This window comes from Lepus europaeus, chromosome 5 (genome assembly GCF_033115175.1).
Source record: "Lepus europaeus isolate LE1 chromosome 5, mLepTim1.pri, whole genome shotgun sequence".
Taxonomy (NCBI): Eukaryota; Metazoa; Chordata; class Mammalia; order Lagomorpha; family Leporidae; genus Lepus; species Lepus europaeus.
The window spans coordinates 132,868,441-132,887,155 of NC_084831.1; the positions used below are offsets into that span (position 1 = coordinate 132,868,441).

At 40.8% G+C, this 18,715-nt stretch overlaps 1 protein-coding gene across 6 annotated transcripts in view; it reads left to right on the forward strand.

The window, feature by feature from the left end:
• POU2F1 (POU class 2 homeobox 1) overlaps positions 1-18,715 on the forward strand; it is a 182,637-nt gene that overhangs the window by 151,197 nt on the left and 12,725 nt on the right. For all 6 annotated transcript variants that reach the window (XM_062192677.1, XM_062192678.1, XM_062192679.1 and 3 more), the window contains 6 exons: positions 1,910-2,051; positions 3,594-3,739; positions 5,274-5,453; positions 6,866-6,971; positions 16,799-17,144; positions 17,869-17,957. In XM_062192677.1, the coding sequence (XP_062048661.1) occupies positions 1,910-2,051; positions 3,594-3,739; positions 5,274-5,453; positions 6,866-6,971; positions 16,799-17,144; positions 17,869-17,957 (1,009 nt within the window). The remainder of the gene's footprint in view (positions 1-1,909; positions 2,052-3,593; positions 3,740-5,273; positions 5,454-6,865; positions 6,972-16,798; positions 17,145-17,868; positions 17,958-18,715) is intronic.

The following is an 18,715-nucleotide window of genomic DNA, read 5'->3' on the forward strand; positions in this document are numbered from 1 at the left end:
CCACATGGGTGACAGGTGCTTGGGCCATCTTCTTCTTCCTTCCCAGGCACATTAGCAGGAAGCAAACCAGCCAAGATTCAAACTGGCACTCTGCTGTGGGGTACCAGTGTCCTGAGCAACGGCTTAACATTCTGTACCACATGCCTACCCCTGCATGAAGTCTTATGATCAAAGAATTACAAAGATAGTTTTTCAGAAAGCTATAATCTAAACAAGTTAAGTGACCAAGACATGAACTTAAATGATACCAGGATGAGTGCAGTTCCTGACGTGGTAGGCACTGAGAGAATATTTGTTGATTGAATGAAATGACATTAAATAATAATTTATAGATATGGGGGCAAATGATGTGGCTCAGCAAGTTAAGCCTCTGCTTGGGATGCCCACATCCCATATCAGAGTGCCAGTTTGAGTCCTGGCTACTTATTCCACACTTCCGTTCCAGCTTCCTGCTAATATGCCTGAGAGGCAGAGAATGATGACACGAGTACTTGGGTTCCTACCACACTCTTGGGAGACTGGGATGGAGTTCCTGGCTGCTGGCTTCATCCTGGCCCAGCCCTGGCTGTTGCAGGCATTTGGGGAATAAATGTGTGTGTGTGTGTGTGTCCCTCTCTCTGCCTTTCAAATAAGTGAAAGAATATAAATAAACGTATCTATCTGCTCCTTTGGATGTATTTTATGTAGATATTATGGGTAGCATTTATGCTCTGCTCACACTCTCCTGATTATTTCAGTTTTACTATAATTGGAAGGAAATCAATATAGCAGTCTGTTTGAGTTCTAGTTGTATTCAGAGATGTCATTAAAACTTTCTACAGTGGGGAAAATGTTCTATGTTTGTGTTGTCTGATACATTAGCCACATCCACTTGTGGCTGCTGAGCACTTGGGAGGGCCAGAAGTGCCAAGGAGCTGAGTTGTAATTTATTTGATTTAAATTCATTGCAATCTAAATAGCCATGTATGGATGGTGCCTATCAAGCAATGCCATGTCCAAAGGGTGCATTACATCAGGTAGGGATCCAGTTCAAAATAAGTGTTTCCAGGAGTATGGGGGGTTGGCTGCTTCATAGGAGCATCAGCTGTGTAGTTCTTTAGACCAGAAGTGTTGTCTTTCTGTTCTGGCCTGCCTCTAAACTAATTGCAATAAGTGGGTGAAGTCATTTAAACTCCATGAGCTTCTGTTACCTGTATATAAAGTAACTATTAAAATATAGTTTTTTCTAGCAGGAACAAGAGATTCAGCTGGAAGAACAGCACTGTGTACATTTCAAAGGTTGTAGGCTTATAGAGAAAGACATCTTTTGTAATATATTCAGAGGAGCGTTGTTCTATTGCTATAAGGTTACCAAGTTTCCAGTGCCCATGAAGGTTTGACTAAATGGGTCAAACCTCTCTACTGTGAATTTCTATCTCTATAATGGTTACAAAAGTGGTCTCTTAGAATACCTGTTTTTTGTAACCAACTTTGAAATCCAAACTAGGGTGAAAATAGATTTTTCACAGCTTCCTGAAATACTTTATAGAGGGAGGGAAAAAGAACAATGAATCATTTCTAAGTTTGAAAGTGATTTGTGGGAAGTTTGGTTAGTTCAGAAATGCAGTTTTCTGGGAAGTTTTCTCTAATCCCTGTAGGTGATACAAGTAAGTGAATTTTTAAAGATTACTTAAATCATTTTGATTGTAACTATTAAAGAGTTTGTGAGAATATTAGCATTACCTTTTGAGACTTAATAGAAATTGTATCCTAATTATTACATAAGGAAGCAAGAAGAGATTGAAAATGCAGAGTCCATGGGACAGCGTAGAACATTGCCGTTGTTTTGATTCTTTGAGCAGGAGACATTAGTGAGATGACTCTCCTTTTGTTCTCGTCTCCCCCTTTCCTGAACTGTATTGTTACACAGGGTGATGTTGGCCTCGCTATGGGTAAACTGTATGGAAATGACTTCAGCCAAACTACCATCTCTCGCTTTGAAGCCTTGAACCTCAGCTTTAAGAACATGTGCAAGTTAAAGCCACTTTTAGAAAAGTGGTTAAATGATGCAGGTAAGTAATGTATAAGAAATTTCTTCCTTACCCACTAGAATTTTAAAGGAGGAGTGGTATAAATTGGGGAAGCAAGTGTTATTATGTTATTGATATAGAGCTTTGACGCTTACTAATCTTGGGGAGGTCCTTGTAAATTATGACTTTGTCAATTAGAGAACTAATTCATTTACATATCATGTAATTAAGAATGGCACAGCTGTTAAGATGCTGCCTAGGCTACCTGCAGCCCATATCAGAGTGCCTGAATTCAAATCTCAGCTCTGCTTCCATTCTAGCAGCCTGCTAATGTGCCCCTGGGAGGGAGCAGGTGATGGCTTAAGTACTTGAGTCCCTGCCGCTTCTGTGAGAGACTTGGATGGAGTTCAGAACTAACTTTGGCTGGTCTAGTCCTGGCTGTTGTGGGCATTTGGGAAGTAAACCAGCAGATGGAAGATCTCCTTCTGTCTTGTCTCTCTGCCTTTCAAATAAATAAATCAATTTTAAGTAAATAAAAATTCTGTAAATTATCAGCAGTTTTGCCCTTGGAGTGTTTCTTGTATTTGAGCCAGGATTAAGGACACACAGCTATAGCTGAAAGAAAGAGGATAGAAGTCCTATGTATTCAGTTAAATTTGAGCAAGTTTTTGTTGCTTCCTTGAGAAGTTATCACAGAACTTGTTTCTGACAATGTGTCTGCCTTTGTTTTTAAAATGACACATATTTCATATAAAATGTTGGGACTACTTGTTTTACTATACCTATTTTGTGCTGAGATTCCCTTTTGGAAAGTTTCTATTTTAAACTATGGATCCGTAAACCATGAGAGCTCCTAGGAACCAGGGCCATCCCTAGACTGTGGTTCTCATTGAGATGTGAACAAAAATTAGGTCTTCGGAAAAGACAAACCAAACTCTCACCCCTACACAGGTTGATTCCTTAGCTGTGGGTGAAGCCAGGCATCTGTTGCTGTACTGAGTTCTACAGGGGAGAAGCACTGGTCTGCTCCACCCATCTCCTCTTGTGTAGAAAGAAACTGAAAGATGCCTTTGACATGCTCAGGGTTATTAAACTGGTAAATGGAGGAAGCCTGTTTAACTCAGAGAATCTCAAAGTAGTTGTTTCTTTCTTTCTTTTTTTTTCCGTCCATTATACTAATAAGATGAGAGGTCATTTACAAATGAATATTACACATTCAGTCGTTTCCAGGACAATTTCTTCTTTTTATCTCCAAAGTTCATGAACAAACAAAACAAATCATGAGAACAGAATGAGAGAGAGAGAGAGAGATCTGAGTCTAAGGGTAGGAATTATAAATTGGTGCTTTCTCAGCAGCAGAAATCAGGAGTAGAAACAAAATAATCAGCCATTCTGGGATGAAGAGCATCAGTAAAGGCAACCAAAGGACTGATGGTGAGGAATAATATTCAAATGTAGGTTAAGTGCGAACCTTTTCATGTTTGCTCATAGCTTAAAATGCCTTTTTTTAGTTTTGTTGTTAATACTTTGTGCACGAATCATTATGCTCAGCTAATTCTGTTTCTGTGTTTTCTTCATTGTCAGAGAACCTCTCATCGGATTCAGCGCTCTCCAGCCCAAGTGCCCTAAATTCTCCAGGGCAGGGAGTTGAGGGCTTGAACCGTAGGAGGAAGAAACGCACCAGCATAGAGACCAACATCCGTGTGGCCTTAGAGAAGAGTTTCTTGGAGGTCAGTGAGGCTTTTATTTTCCATGTACATGGGATTGTCTGTGCAATACTGGTGCGGAGAACTGTGGATATAAAAGCCCTGCCTTTGTGGATGCCTAAAAACATAATGGAAAAAATAAGACCAAGTAAGGTACGAACACAGCAGTCAGAGCCCAGCGTGCTGCAGACACCTCTGTGTGACCACTCAGGGTAGGAAGGTGGCAGCGGATGCAGAATGCGTGGAGTTAATGCCACCGACTGGAAAAGGCAAAGGAAAGCACTTCACGCAGAGGAACTGCAACCACGTCTATCAGGAGAAACACTAGTTGCTTGGTTGGCTAAATGTTAATGCCTATATGCTTACCGTGGTATTTTTGGACCAGAACACTTGAGACCTTGAATGTTGGCAATTTTTTTTGTTTTTAGTACCAGAGAATATCATAATCAAAGCTTCCAGGAAAATTTTGGTTTCTGTAATTTAGAAAAGGCTTGTGCACATTCAGGGGAGCCCTGGATTAGGAGTGCCTATCAAGTGTGTAATTGGGCGGATCTCTTGATTTTTTTTTTTTTAAGCTAGAGCCTTTTATTTGTTAAATACCTGCCTTTCCTACCTCAGAGGTTTATGGTGAGGTCCAAGATAGTGCATGAAGCACTAAGAAAACTCTTAAATTTCTGCTGATTCATAAGATTTTATTAGTAGGTGGTTGATTTTGTTCTAGCTCAGTAGACCTTCAGAGTGAAAAATAGAATCAAAAATAAGTATTCTAAGTTAAAATGAATAAGTTTAGTAAATGTAGTGTTCATTAGAATGTCTATCTACAGAAGCTCTTTGTTAAAAGTAGCCTAAGAGAAGGATTTCTAGTCTAGTGGTTAAGACATTTTGTGTCCCAGGTCAGAGTACCTGCGGTCTAGTCCTGATTCCAGCTTCCTACTAATGCAGACCCCAAAGAGGCGGTAGTGACGGTACAAGTAATTGGATTCCTGCCATCTATATGAGCGACCTGGATTGAGTTCCCAACTCCTAGCTTTGGCTTTGGACTTGGCCCAGCTCACAGCACTGCGAGCATTTGGGGAGAGTAAACTAGCTCTCCATCTCTCGGTCTGTTTCTGCCTTTCAACTCCTTCTCAAAAAGTAACTTTTTAGGGGTGAGCATTATGGTGCAGAGTTCATGGGAAATATATATTATGAAAAACTATGCACAAATTTCAAAATATTTTTGCACCAAAGTAAACTTTTAATTCTGTTTTTTACAACATTGTTATTTTTATTTTAAAGAGAGCAAGAGAAGTTAGTGCACTCTCATCCACTGATTCACTCCCCAAATGCCCCTAATAGCCAGGGAGCCAGAAACTTAATCAGGTTTCTCGTGTGGGTAGCAGGAACCCCCTCACTTGAGCCATCACCACTGCTTCCCAGGGTCTGCACCAGCAGGAGTCAGCAGTCAGAGACGGGGATTTTCTTACTTGTCTCTATTTGTTTAGTTATGTACTGACATGATTATACCAGAAGTTTAAGAAGTCATTGTAAACTATGGAATCTGTTGTTTTCTGTGCAGAATCAAAAGCCTACCTCGGAAGAGATCAGCATGATTGCTGAACAGCTCAATATGGAAAAGGAGGTGATTCGTGTTTGGTTCTGTAATCGCCGCCAGAAGGAAAAAAGAATCAACCCCCCCAGCAGCGGTGGGACCAGCAGCTCCCCTATCAAAGCAATTTTTCCCAGCCCAACCTCATTGGTAAGAATTCAGTATGGGATGCACAAGCCCAGGGGCTGGTTTTTACAGTTTTACAAAAAAACTGTTCAGTCAGTATATTTCGTAACAGTTATCTATTTGCTTTGAATAAACACATTATAAGTACAAACTTATATTTTGTATGTTACCAAAGTAATGAAATCTCATTTATTATTTAAGAACATATTGGTCTTTCTTATTTTTGAAAATGCATATTTTCTTCTTTCCTGTTTCACTGTATTTCTGTTATTCTCTTCTCTGGCATGTTAGGTTACTCTATAGCCATGCAAATACATTTGCTGCTGATTCCAGTTACTTTAGTTACTTTTTATTCATATTGAGACCTAAAGCCTAACTTACTAAAGTTGCATATAAATAATTAAGTGATAGTAAATTCCCAAATAACCTTTACCCCCTGAACCTGTATTAAAACAGTCATCTCAAATCTTCATCCTCAAGCAACAAATGGTCCTTTCTCATGGAAGCTCATAGAGTAGCTTGTGCTGTGAGCATGAGAGCATTGTTCCTAGGTAGATGCAGCGGTCACATGATGCCCTTGATTTTTAGGATGAGTGTAAGTGTGACTTCTGTGTCAGCCACTAGGTTGTGAAAGACAGGTAGGTTGAGTTTGCATTTCGGTCCCTTCTCTTTTCATTTGTTTTCTTATTTTATTTGAATATCACTCCACTCTGGAAGGCTTTTTAAACTAAAGTCAGCTGGCATTAAGACCACATAATAGTTTATTAACTGAGGGGTATGGCTGATTTTAAATGGTTTAATTTTAATCTTAAAGTTCATAAGATAATAATTATACAGAAGACAGTCATTAGATAACACTTTTGTTTTGTACAGGTGACTAATCTGTGTTTTGGAATTATTTGTAGTAGTTTTTCTTAAAAACTATAGAAATCTCTTATTTCATAAAGAAATTTAATTTTTTAAAAGTTTGCTTCATGTTGTTTCTATAATATCCTTCATTAAAACAAAAAACAAGGCAATCTTGCCCCCACAGAGCCAAACATAAAAGCAATTTAAGAACTCCAGACTCCCTAACCCTGTCAAATACTGTTTTTTTGTTCAGGTAAAGTTGATACTATACTTATGAATTTAAAGTATACATGATACAGCTCTAGTGCATTTTTTTAAAATCTGGGCAAAGCCATTTGTGATTAACAAAACTACCATCTTCTAAGAACAAGCTTCTAATGTGTGATACCAAGTTTCTCACTTCCAAGATCAAAGAGTAATGATGAAGTCATTTCTCCTTAGACCCTTTTATTTTATCCTGTTGTATATGGAATTTCAGAAACTTGTTAGGTAAAATAAATGTATAGCATGAGTTTTATTTTTTAAGTGTTGGTTTTGTGAAATTATGAAAATAGGGCTTTGTGCATATTTTCATTTCTGACCTCTAGGTGGCAACCACACCAAGCCTTGTGACAAGCAGCGCAGCAACTACCCTGACAGTCAACCCTGTCCTCCCTCTTGCCAGCGCCGCCGTGACTAATCTCTCTGTAACAGGTGAGCAGCAGCAGGCTCTGAAGCATGTGGTAAGCCCACGATCTGTGTCTATGAGAAGCTGCTATTAAATTGGGAATTCAGGCTCTGACTAAAGATATTCTTTTCTTTTCTTTTCTTTTTTTTTTTGACAGGCAGAGTGGACAGTGAGAGAGAGAGACAGAGAGAAAGGTCTTCCTTTTGCCGTTGGTTCACCCTCCAATGGCCGCCGCGGTAGTGCGCTGCGGCCGGCGCACCCGCTGTTCCGATGGCAGGAGCCAGGTGCTTCTCCTGGTCTCCCATGGGGTGCAGGACCCAAGGACTTGGGCCATCCTCCACTGCACTCCCTAGCCACAGCAGAGAGCTGGCCTGGAAGAGGGGCAACCGGGACAGGATCGGTGCCCCAACCGGGACTAGAACCCGGTGTGCCGGCGCCGCAAGGCGGAGGATTAGCCTGTTGAGCCACGGCGCCGGCAAGATATTCTTTTCTTGAAAGTTATATAAATACCTGGAGTTAAAAAAAAAAAGGCATAGTTAAATTTGTCAGGAAAAGTACTTTTAACCCAAAATTTTCTTACTTCTTTTGTTCTTCTCCACAGCAGTCTCCCCTCCTCCAGCACACATGCACACACACAGCCTGCAGTTTCCAGGTTAAGTGCCTTTGTTGAGAGTATACATAGCATTCAGCCTTTGAGCTTAGTAAGTAAGCTGTTGGTGATTGATTGGCATTATGCTGGGCACCAGCAACACAGAGTTTCTGCCTCTAAGGCACGTCCTAACAACCAACAGTCATCTGTTAAATTACGAACTGAACTTCCCAACAAATGATAAGTTGTAGTACGTTAGATCTAACAGTCACCATTTTCTGTGCAATCTCTATTGTATTTGCACAGAATAATGTTTGACTGCAGTCTTCTGACAGATGCCCTAGCAGAGGACCTGGCTAGGCTGTAGCTTGGCACCTGACCCACAGAAACTATGAGATGATAAATTGTATTGTTTTAAGTTCCTGAATTTGTGGTACTTTGTTACACAACAATAGGAAATGAATATATTAATATTTTGTTTGTAAAAATGTTATAAGGGCCGGCTTGTGTGATTGGATCTATAGGAAGGAATGTAATCTTTTTTTTTTTTTTTAAGATTTATTTATTTATTTGAAAAATCAGAGTTACACAGAGAGAGGAGGAGAGAGAGAGAGAGAGAGAGAGAGGTCTTCCATCCACTGGTTTACTCCCCAGTTGGGCCCATCCAAAGCCAGGAGCCAGGAGCTTCCTCCAGGTCTCCCACACCGGTGCAGGGGCCCAAGGACTTCTACTGTTTTCCCAGGCCACAGCAGAGAACTGGATCAGAAGTGCAGCAGCTGGGACTAGAACCAGCACCCATATGGGATTCCAGCACCACAGGCGGCAGCTTCACCCACTACACCACAGCGCTGGCCCACATACTGATCTTTTTTATATTTAGCATTCAGTGTTGCCAGGGAGAAGTACAGTTTCAGTCTGTATTTCTTTGCTAGTTTGTTTTTACTCTGAAAAACTTAAAGGATCTTTTTAGCCTCAGCATTTTGAAATTTCACTAGGAGGTTTCAAGGTGTGGTCCTTTTTAAATTCTCCTTGTTAGCCTTTACCGAGCATTTTCAATCTGAATGAATGTTTTTCCCAGCTTTGATAATTTATCTTTATTTAAGCAGGTTCTTCTGGCATTTGCTCTGTTTATTCATTTTGTGCCATTTCTTTTATGTTATTCTTTTTTCTTATTGGTGGTTTTGGTTATTTATTCATACTGATAAGTACAAAGTCACATCACTTAATATCGGTAGTCTGTAATGTTTTTCCTGTCATTGTGTAGCTTTTCTGGGACTTCACAATCTTCTCCCTGAGTGGCAGGGCTGGCCATGAGCTGTGAATGCATGGAGCCCTGCCACACTTTGCTGCAGGGTGTATGAGTAGGTGAGACTTCTCCCTCATCATGTCCCAGAATTATGAGTCTTTACTCAGTGCCTGCTGGAACTTAGATTAGAATCCTTAGCCATCTTCAGATTTTTTTCTTTGAGGAGTAGTAGGGACACTAGTTCTGCTCCGGTGAGGGTTTGGGGGAGGGGAGGAAAGGCCCACTGGCAGAGCTAGCATGTACACTGCCCTTAAGTCACTGTGTTCTCTGGCCCTGTTTGCATCAGCTCTGAGCGTGGGCTCCACCAGAGTGAATCACTCCCACCTGTAGCGGAGCCTTCTCCTGAGCTTTTCTGGACTAGGGTTGGTTTCTCCACCACCCAATTGCATCCTGTTTCTTGTTTCTGAAAAATGTAGTTTAAGTCTCAAGCCTCCTGATAGCTTTTCCCAGAGCCCTTATTCCCCTTTGTATTTCTTCACTATTAAACCTAATAGGATTTTAGAAACAAAGGGAAACACCATATCCTCAGTCTGCCGTCTTCTAAGTAAAATCTTGCTTGATTGATTCAGTCATCTTTATTATCCCATAGCACTTGGCACATAAAAGGTCCCTGGTAAACATTTATAGAATAAGTAAGGAAATGATCTTCACTCCACTAGAAAAAATGTGTGTTCTGATATGTCCTAAAGGCTTGAGAAATTTCACAGCCCTTAAAAATCTCATCTAAACATTCCCAATTCTTTTTCTAAAATGTCTATAATGACCAAAGAGCTGATATCTCAAGATTGTAAAGCAATTATAAGTAGATAGGTAACTAACAACAGAGACCCATGGTATAGGAAGCAAAAATCAAAAGAATTTTTAAAATTAGCAGAATTAAAAGAAGAAATAGACAAATGTATAGTTGGAGGTATTAATATGAACTACATACCAAAAAAAAGTCAAGGATATGCAAGGTTTGAATGACACTGTCAAACAACATAACCTAATCTGTCAATCTCTTAATCCAGCAGCAGAAGTAGATATGGAATCTCATTCCCTAGAGTGTTATCAGCCATAAAACAAATCTAAATGTAAAAGGATTAAAATCATACAAAATATGTTGTCTGATCACAAGTGAGATAAATTGGAAATAAGCAACAGAAATAAATTTGAGGAATTCCCAAATATTTGGAAATTTAACTTAGAGGCCAAAGAAGAAATAATAAGTTAGCAAATAACTTTTAAATGAATGAAAACACAAGAAACATCTCAAGCCAATAGCCAAAACTTTCCTCTTAAGAAATTATAAAAAGAGGAGCAAACTAACAAAGCAAGCAAAAAGAAGGAAATAATAAGATTAGGGCAGAAATAATGAAATAGAAAAAGAAGGCAATAGAAAAAATCAGTGCAATGTAGCCAAAAATTGATTCTTTGACATGAGCAACAAATGGACAGATAAGTCATCAATCATGAGAAAAAAGGGGAAAGATGAAAATACCACGTCAAGAGTGAAACAGAGACCATCACTACTAACCATACAGGAATTTAAAACATTATAATGGATTGTTTTTCATTTATTGAGATATATTCAGGTTGTTTATTGAGTCTAAAGTGTGCAGTTCAGTGGATTTTAATGAATTCACAATATGTGGAATGATTGCCTCTGTCTAGTTCTATAATATTTCCATTACCCAAAAGAGCAACCCCATATTTACCCATGTCTCCCCATTCATTCTTTTTTTTCTTTTTTAAAAGATTTATTTATTTTATTTGAAAGAGAGTTACAGAGAGACAGAGACAGAGAGAGTCTGGTTCACTCCTCTGGTTCACTCCCCAAATGGCTGCAATGGCCAGAGCCAGGCTGATCTGAAGCGAGGAGCCAAGAGTTTCCTCTGGGTCTCCCACACAGCTACAGGAGCCCAAGGTCTTGGGCCATCTTCTGCTGCTTTCCCAGGCCATAGCAGAGAGTTGGATCAAAAGTGGAGCAGCCAGGACTCAAACCAGCACCCAAATGGGATGCTGGCACTGATGCGGTGGCTTTACCCACTATGCCACAGTGCTGGCCCCTCTTCGCATTCATTTTTGCTCTCCCCCCAGCAGCCACTAGTGTGCTATGTCTCTATTGATTGTCTCCTTCAGACATTTCAGATTGACTCCTGTAGTATGTGACCTTTTCACTATATCAGACGTCTTCCATTTAGCATATTTTTAGGTTTATCTAATTACGCAATATATCAGTATTTCATTTCTTTCTCTGGCCAAACAATATTCTGTTGTTGGATGGATATGCCACATTTGGTTTCTCATTCGTGTGCTGATAAACATTTGAGTTGCTTCCAATTTTTGACTATTTTGAATACCAACTGCTGCTGTGAACATGTATGTACAAGTTTTTATGTGGGCCTGCTCAACTCTGCTGAGTAGATAGTAAGGAGTAGAAATGCTGGGTAATGCGGCCCACTGGAATATTAAACAATGTATGCTACAAAAACTAAGTAGCTTCAATGAAATAGATGTGTTCTTAAGATAAATTATCAAAACTGATTGAAAAAGAATTAGAAAAATGTAACGATCTAAAGCAAGTAATTGAATTTTTAATTAAAAATCTTTCCACAAAAAGCACCGGCAACTAAAGGAAAAGCAAATAAGATCGTATTAAACTAAGAAGCTTGTGCACAGCAAATGAACCAGCAGAGTGAAGAGAGCCTACGGAGTAGAGTAAGAGAAAATTTTTGCCAACTACTCATCTAACAAAGTATTGACATCCAGAAGATAGAAGGAATTCAAAAAACTCAGTAACCACGACCCAGGCAATGAATGGGCACTTATCAAAAGTAGAAATACAATGGCCTTGGAATTTATTTTTAAAATCTTCAGCATCATTAGCAGTTAGGGAAATGCAAATCAAAGCCATACCATCTCACTCCAGTTAGAATGGCTATTATCAAAGAGACAATAACAAGCGCTGGTGAGGATGGGAAGAAAAGGGGTCTCTTAGACACTGTTGGTTGGAGTGGGAATTAGCACAGCCACCTTGAAAAACAGTACAGAGGTTGCTCAAAAAGTTAAAAATATGACCCACCCATCCCACTTCTGTGTATGTAACCAAAGGGAGTGAAGCAAGCATTCAGAGAGATGCTTGCACTCCCACATTTGTTGCTGTAGTATTCACAACAGTGAGGATGTGGTGTCAACCTAGGTGCCTATCAACAGATAAATGGATAATGAACATATGGTAAATACACACAATGGAATATTATCCAGTCTAAAAAAGTGGCATCTTTAGGGCATGCATTTGGCACAGTGGTTAGAGTGCTGCTTGGGATGCTCACGTCCCGTGTTAGATTGCCTGGGTTTGAGTCCCAGCTCTGCTTCCAATTCCAGCTTCCTACTAATGTGCACCCATCTGGGAGTTAGCGAATGATGATGGCTCAAGTAGGTGGGTTCCTGTCACACACATGGGAAAACCTATATTGAACTCTTGGCTCCTGGCTTTGGCCTGACCGCGCCCCAGCTTTTCTGGATATTTTGGGAAGTGAACCAGCAAATTGAAGTCCTTTGCTCTCTGCTTTTCAAAAAAGTATGAAAATAGATAAAATTTTAAAAAGAAAAATTTCATGAATAGAAGACATGAAGCCACTAAATGTAAAGTAACAAGGAAAAGGAAACATTAATTACCCTAATTTTATCATCACGTTAACTACATTATATATTATATATATTATATTAACTGCATTATATTATCACCCTGTGCCCCATAACATGATCAAAGTTTTTTTTGTTTTTTTGTTTTTTTGTTTTTTAAGATTTTATTTATTTGACAGGTAGAGTTACAGACAGTGAGACAGACAGACAGAAAGATCTTCCTTCCATTGGTTCACTCCCCAAATGGCTGCAATATCTGGAGCTGCACCGATCCAAAGCCAGGAGCCAGGTGCTTTCTCCTGGTCTCCCATGCAGGTGCAGGGGCCCAAACACTTGGGCCATCTTCTGCTGTCGCAGGCCATAGCAGAGAGCTGGACTTGAAGAGGAGCAACTGGGACTAGAACCGGCGCCCATATGGGATGCCGGTGCCACAGGCAGAGGATTAACCAAGTGCACCATGGTGCCGGCCCCCTCAAAGTTTTCTTGAAAAATCTTGCCGCGTTGAGGTAGCATTTTGGTATAGCAGGTTAAGCCACTGCCTTTAGCACTGGCATCCCATATGGGCACCAGTTTGAGTTCTAGCTGCTCCACTTCCAAAGCTCCAGCTCCCTGTACCCACATAGGAGACCCAGATGAAGCTCCTGCCCAACACAGCCCTGGCCACTATGATCGTTTGGGTAGTGAACCAGCAGATAGATTGATAATTCTCTCCCTCCTCCCCCACCACCGTTTCTGTGTGTGTGTGTGTGTGTGTCTGCTTCTACCTCTACCTCTCTCTCAAATAAAAATAAATCATTAAAAAAGAAAAGAAAAAAACTTGCTACATAGAAAAGCCCAGGCTCAGGCAATTTTAACAGTGAATTTTGTTGTATATTTTTTAAAAAATAACATAAAGTCAATCATTGTCAGTCTTTTACAGAAAATAAAGGAGGAATGTTTCATATATGTATGTGTGTATGTGTTTAGTTAGTTATTTGAGAGACAGATTGGGTGTGCTGGTGTGGGGAAAGAAGACACACACAGGGCAAGAGCTCCCATTCACTGGTTCGCTCTCCAAATGCCTGTGGTGACTGGACTGGACCAGGGCCAAAGCTAGGAGCCATGAAATTAATCTAGGGCTCCTAAACAGGTGGCAGGAACCTAATCACTTGAGCTATCACCACTGCCTCCTAGGATCTGCATTAGCAGGAAGTTCGAGTCAGAAGCCACAGCCCAGCGCAGAACCCGGATATTCTAGCGTGAGGTGGAAGTGTCTTAATTAGAAGCATTTCTTTGTATTAGGCCAGTTCTTACCCTAATACCAAAGCTAGGCAAATAAATCACAAGAAAGCAAATTACAGACTCATACTCCTCACAGAAGTATTTCTGAACTTCTCCACAAAATCCTGGTAAGTAAAACCCAGAAACATATAAATCCACCATGGAAGTTTTTCCCAGAAATGTATGGTTGCTGAACATGAGAGACTAAAATACCTATAGTAGTGGAAGAAAGGACAAAACTACATGGTCATCTCACTGAACCCGGAGAAGGTATTTGACAAGATCCACAGTCCATTCATGGTGAAAGGCCTTCGCCGGGAATAGAAGAGAGCTGCCTTACTGATGAAGAACACTGACCGAAAACCTACAGTGCAGCACACTGGAGCGGTGAAAGACCCAGTGTGTTCCCCCTAAGACTGGTAGCAAAACAAGAGTGTGTGCTCTGTCAGACTTCTGGTTACCATCGTACTGGAGGATATGGCCAGTTTAGTGAGGGTGGGAAGAATGAAAGCCTTACAGTTTGGAAGCAGAGAAATTAAACTCTTTCTTAAGATGGTAGTTTTATTCAGCTTGATTTATAGATGGATTCAGCATTATCATAGTCATAATCCCAAAAACATTTTTTTAAGAAATTGATAATCTATTTCTAAAATATATATATGGAAGGGACCCAGAATAGCCAGAGCAGTTTTTTTTTATTAATTTATTTGAAAGTCAGAGCTACACAGAGAGAGAAAGAGAGGCAGAAAGGGGGGCGGTCTTCTATCCACTGGTTCACTCCCCAGTTGGCCGCAATGGCTGGAGCTGTGCTGATCCAAAGCTGGGAGCCAGGAGCTTCCTCCAGGTCCTCCCATGTGGGTGCAGGGACTCAAAGACTTGGGCCATCTTCTACTGCTTTCCCAGGGCATTGCAGAGAGCTGGATTGGAAGTGGAACAGCCAGGAATTGAACTGGCACCCACGTGGGATGCTGGCATCGCAGGCTGCAGTGTTTACCCGCTATGCCACAGTGCCAGCCCCAACCAAAGCAGTTTTGAAAAGTTTGGAAGACTCAGATGTCCTGATTTCAAAGCTTACTGTAAAATTACAATAATCAAAACAGTAAATATTAGCATATAGATTAGATGGATTGAAATTGAGAATACAGACACTTTCAAATTTATACTCTTGGGAGCAGGAGGGTAGTTGGGGGAAGAACTCCATCATTGGTTCACTCCTCAAGTGCCTGCACTTGCCCCAAATGGGCCAAGTCCAAGGCAGGAGCCAGGAATTCAGTCCAAGTCTCTGACATGGTTACCAGGGACTCCAGCTACTTGAGCTTTCACTGCTGCCTCCCAGAGTAAACATTAGTAGGAAGCTGGAGTCAGGAGTCAGAACTGGAAACCAGGCACTCTGATATGGAATGTGGCGATCCAGCTGGCTTCCTAACTGCCTGCCCCTGTGCTCTGAGTTTTAACAGGTGTGCGAAGAAATTCCGTAGGGCAAAGACTCGTTGATAAATGGTTGTGAGATGATTGGATATGCAAAAGATTAGATTCTTACCCCATACTGTGCACAGAAATTAACTAAACTGGAACAGAGACCTAGATAAAAAAAACTTTAGAACCTAAAGCTTCTAGAAAAATACAGGAAAAAGCTTAGTGACCGTGAGTTAGGCAAAGAGTTCACACATGCTCGTACAGCACCAAAAGCACAATCCATTAAAGAAACAAAATCTTCAGAAGACACCTTAAGAAAATGAAGACTGTGTAGTGTGTATGTACATGTATATATAAAAACCTTTACATAAAGCTTTTTCCAAGGGGCCATGCCCTGTAGGTTTCAGATAATTATTCTGATTAATCTTTTATAAAACGTTGAAAGTCTTTTATCTCTCACAGAATTATTGCATTGAGAACTTATCATGTGAATTTATAATGTAAAACTCTTTCAAGCTCTCTATGCTAAGAAAATGCAGCCAAGATTCTGCTCTGTATATAAATATGGTTGATTGGATCCTAAAACATAGTGCACTAAATTAAGTTCTGTCTAGTTTAGGTAAACTGTTTTTATAATTTTTTTTTAAACTTTTATTTAATGAATATAAATTTCCAAAGTACAGTTTATGGATTACAATGGCTCCCCCCCCCCATTTTTATAATTTTGTAGCATTTCCTGATAACTGAAATAAGAGACTTGTTCTATTATCATTTTTCATGCTTTTGCAAGATTGATAATATCATTATGTGTTTTTGTTGGTTTCCCTGGATAAGAAAATAGGTTTACTACAATGGGCTTTTGGAGAGCAGATTTACATTACAAAATACTTAAATTTTTAGTGCAAAGAAGACTTCTAGACATCTACCTTTAGTCATTTTTATACTGTCTCTGTGTGTGGCCGTCAGTTATTCTTAGGAAAGTATGTAAGTCAATTTTTCATGTCCTTGTTTTGATTTCTCTATGGAGACTACTGAGGAGATTTCTCAGTGAGAAAGATAAGAAATTGGCAGTGGAAAACTGTTTCTGTTATGGTTATGTTATTGTTCTTATCTAACATAAGGTTCATAGCTTTTGTTTTTTTCTTTTTTTTAAGATGCATTTTATTTGAAAGTCAGTTACACAGAATAGAGGCAGAAAGAGAGAGGTCTTCTATCCACTGGTTCACTCCCCAATTGGCCACAACAGCCAGAGCTGTGCCCATCTGAAGCCAGGAGCTTCCAGGTCTCCCACATGGGTGCAGGAGCCCAGGGACTTGGGCCATCTTCTAGTGATTTCCCAGGCCATAGCAGAGAGCTGGATCAGAAGTGGAGCAGCTGGGACTCGAACTGGTGCCCCTATGGGATGCTGGCACTGCAGGAGGCGGCTTTACCCGCTACGCCACAGCGCCGGCCCCTAGCCTTGGTTCTAAGATGTTTGTTTTTGTGATTAGTTTCCTTAGAAATACTAAACTGGGTTAATTTTTTTAAAAAGGGTAAATTTCGAGATGACTGGATGGTAGGTCAGTTATTCCTGACTCTAGAGTGTGGCTGATAAAGCAACCATTCTTCCTAAACCGCTTCGAGAGAGGCATTTGCTGAATCAGTTTTCTTTTCAGGCACTACAGACACCACCTCCAACAACACAGCGACGGTGATTTCCACAGCGCCTCCTGCTTCCTCAGCAGTCACCTCCCCCTCTCTGAGCCCCTCCCCTTCGGCCTCAGCCTCCACCTCCGAGACATCCAGTGCCAGTGAGACCAGCACAACACAGACCACCTCCGCTCCTTTGTCCTCCCCTCTTGGGACCAGCCAGGTGATGGTGACAGCATCAGGCTTGCAAACAGCAGCAGCTGCTGCCCTCCAAGGAGCTACACAGTTGCCAGCAAATGCCAGTCTTGCTGCCATGGCTGCTGCTGCAGGACTAAGCCCGGGCCTGATGGCACCCTCGCAGTTTGCAGCTGGGTAAGGAGCTTCCTCATCTCAGCCACAGCTAAGAGACCGCTGGAGTCATCCCTGGAATTACTTGTAGGGGAGACATCTCATCACTCTCTGAAATGGAGGAAAACCTCCTTAATGCGATAATGTCTTTGAATTGGTAGTGCAAGAACCTTGGTTATAGCTGAACTTGAGTTTTCTAACCGCTCAGAGAGGGCAGTAGCCATACCTTTGTTTCTAAATGAAGACATAGGACAGTAGGTTATTGATTGCCTCAGTGATGGGATGAGAAAGAAAGCCCCAAATTCCTAACTCATGTCCTGTGCTTTCTCCATTAAACACTCTCAACCTTCTGCTTTCTGATTCTCAAACATAGGTAGAGGACGTAGTATTGAAATTCCCAAGTTCGCATTTCTAATGTCAGACATCACATAAGAATCGCCCTGTAAATATATGCTTTTTGCTGGAAATTTTTCTTTGGTTTTGGGGGAAACAAGAATGAAGTAATTCAGAGGAGAGTCAGAATTACTGTAAAAGGTGTTCCTTTTGTGCAAATCATAACCATGTGTGTACACATAGACAAGGAGTGCACTTGGAGCACCAGCCAAACCATAGAAGAATATAGGAAAATAGCCGAGATGTCCTTCATGTCCCCAGTTGGATTTTCCTCTTTCTTTTGCCTTTGGGCCCGTTGTCAAACTGACAATTGTGTCTGCCTGGTAATAAAGGGATCCCTCTTTTGGACTTACAGAGGTGCCTTACTCAGTCTCAATCCAGGGACCCTGGGTGGTGCTCTCAGCCCAGCTCTGATGAGCAACAGTACACTGGCGACTATTCAAGGTCAGTAGACTCTTCTTCCTTACTCCGTGTTGTGGGGTGTGTGTGTGTGTGTGTGTGAGAGAGAGAGAGAGAGAGAGAGAGAGAGAGAGAGAGAGAGAGAGAAGCCTGCTTTGCTAGAGGTGATTTTGATGACAAGAGGGAGTTCGATGTTAACTTTTTGTTGAAGACCAAGAAAATGTCCATGTGAAAAATCTTTATAAGAGAAGTGTAGAGTCAGTTTCTAAGAACAGGAGGTATACTAAGCTTGGTATATTACTAAAAATCATGTTTTGTATGCTAATATTATCTTAGTGAGTAAACCTGGAGGCAGATTTTTCCCCTCTGGTAAATTTAGCCAAGTGCTCATCTAAAACTTATAGAAAGCAAACTTGGCCAAGCAAGATTCTCCAGTCTCCATTCCACCCTCAAAGAGAGTCATGTACTGGAAAGTCCTATAATGATTTAATGTGGAGCTCACAGGCAGGCTTCAGGGGACTTTTTAATCCTCGTGGGGGTCGCCCTTTCCATGTCCTGGTCAGTGTAAAGTTAAGTTCTTTTGTTTATACTGTCTTTTCCCCAAGTCCACTTGTGTCCCTTGCTGCTCTCTAGCATGTTACCCAGGACAGTATTCATTCTGTGTTTACATGTGAAGATGCTTACTGTTAGGTAATTCAGGGAAACAGTTTGAAAACCATCACTATGTTAATCAGAAAATTTGTTTTTCTTAAAATAGTGTGTGCTTAAATGTGAGTTTGCAGAGCCAAAATAAGCTGGTAGCC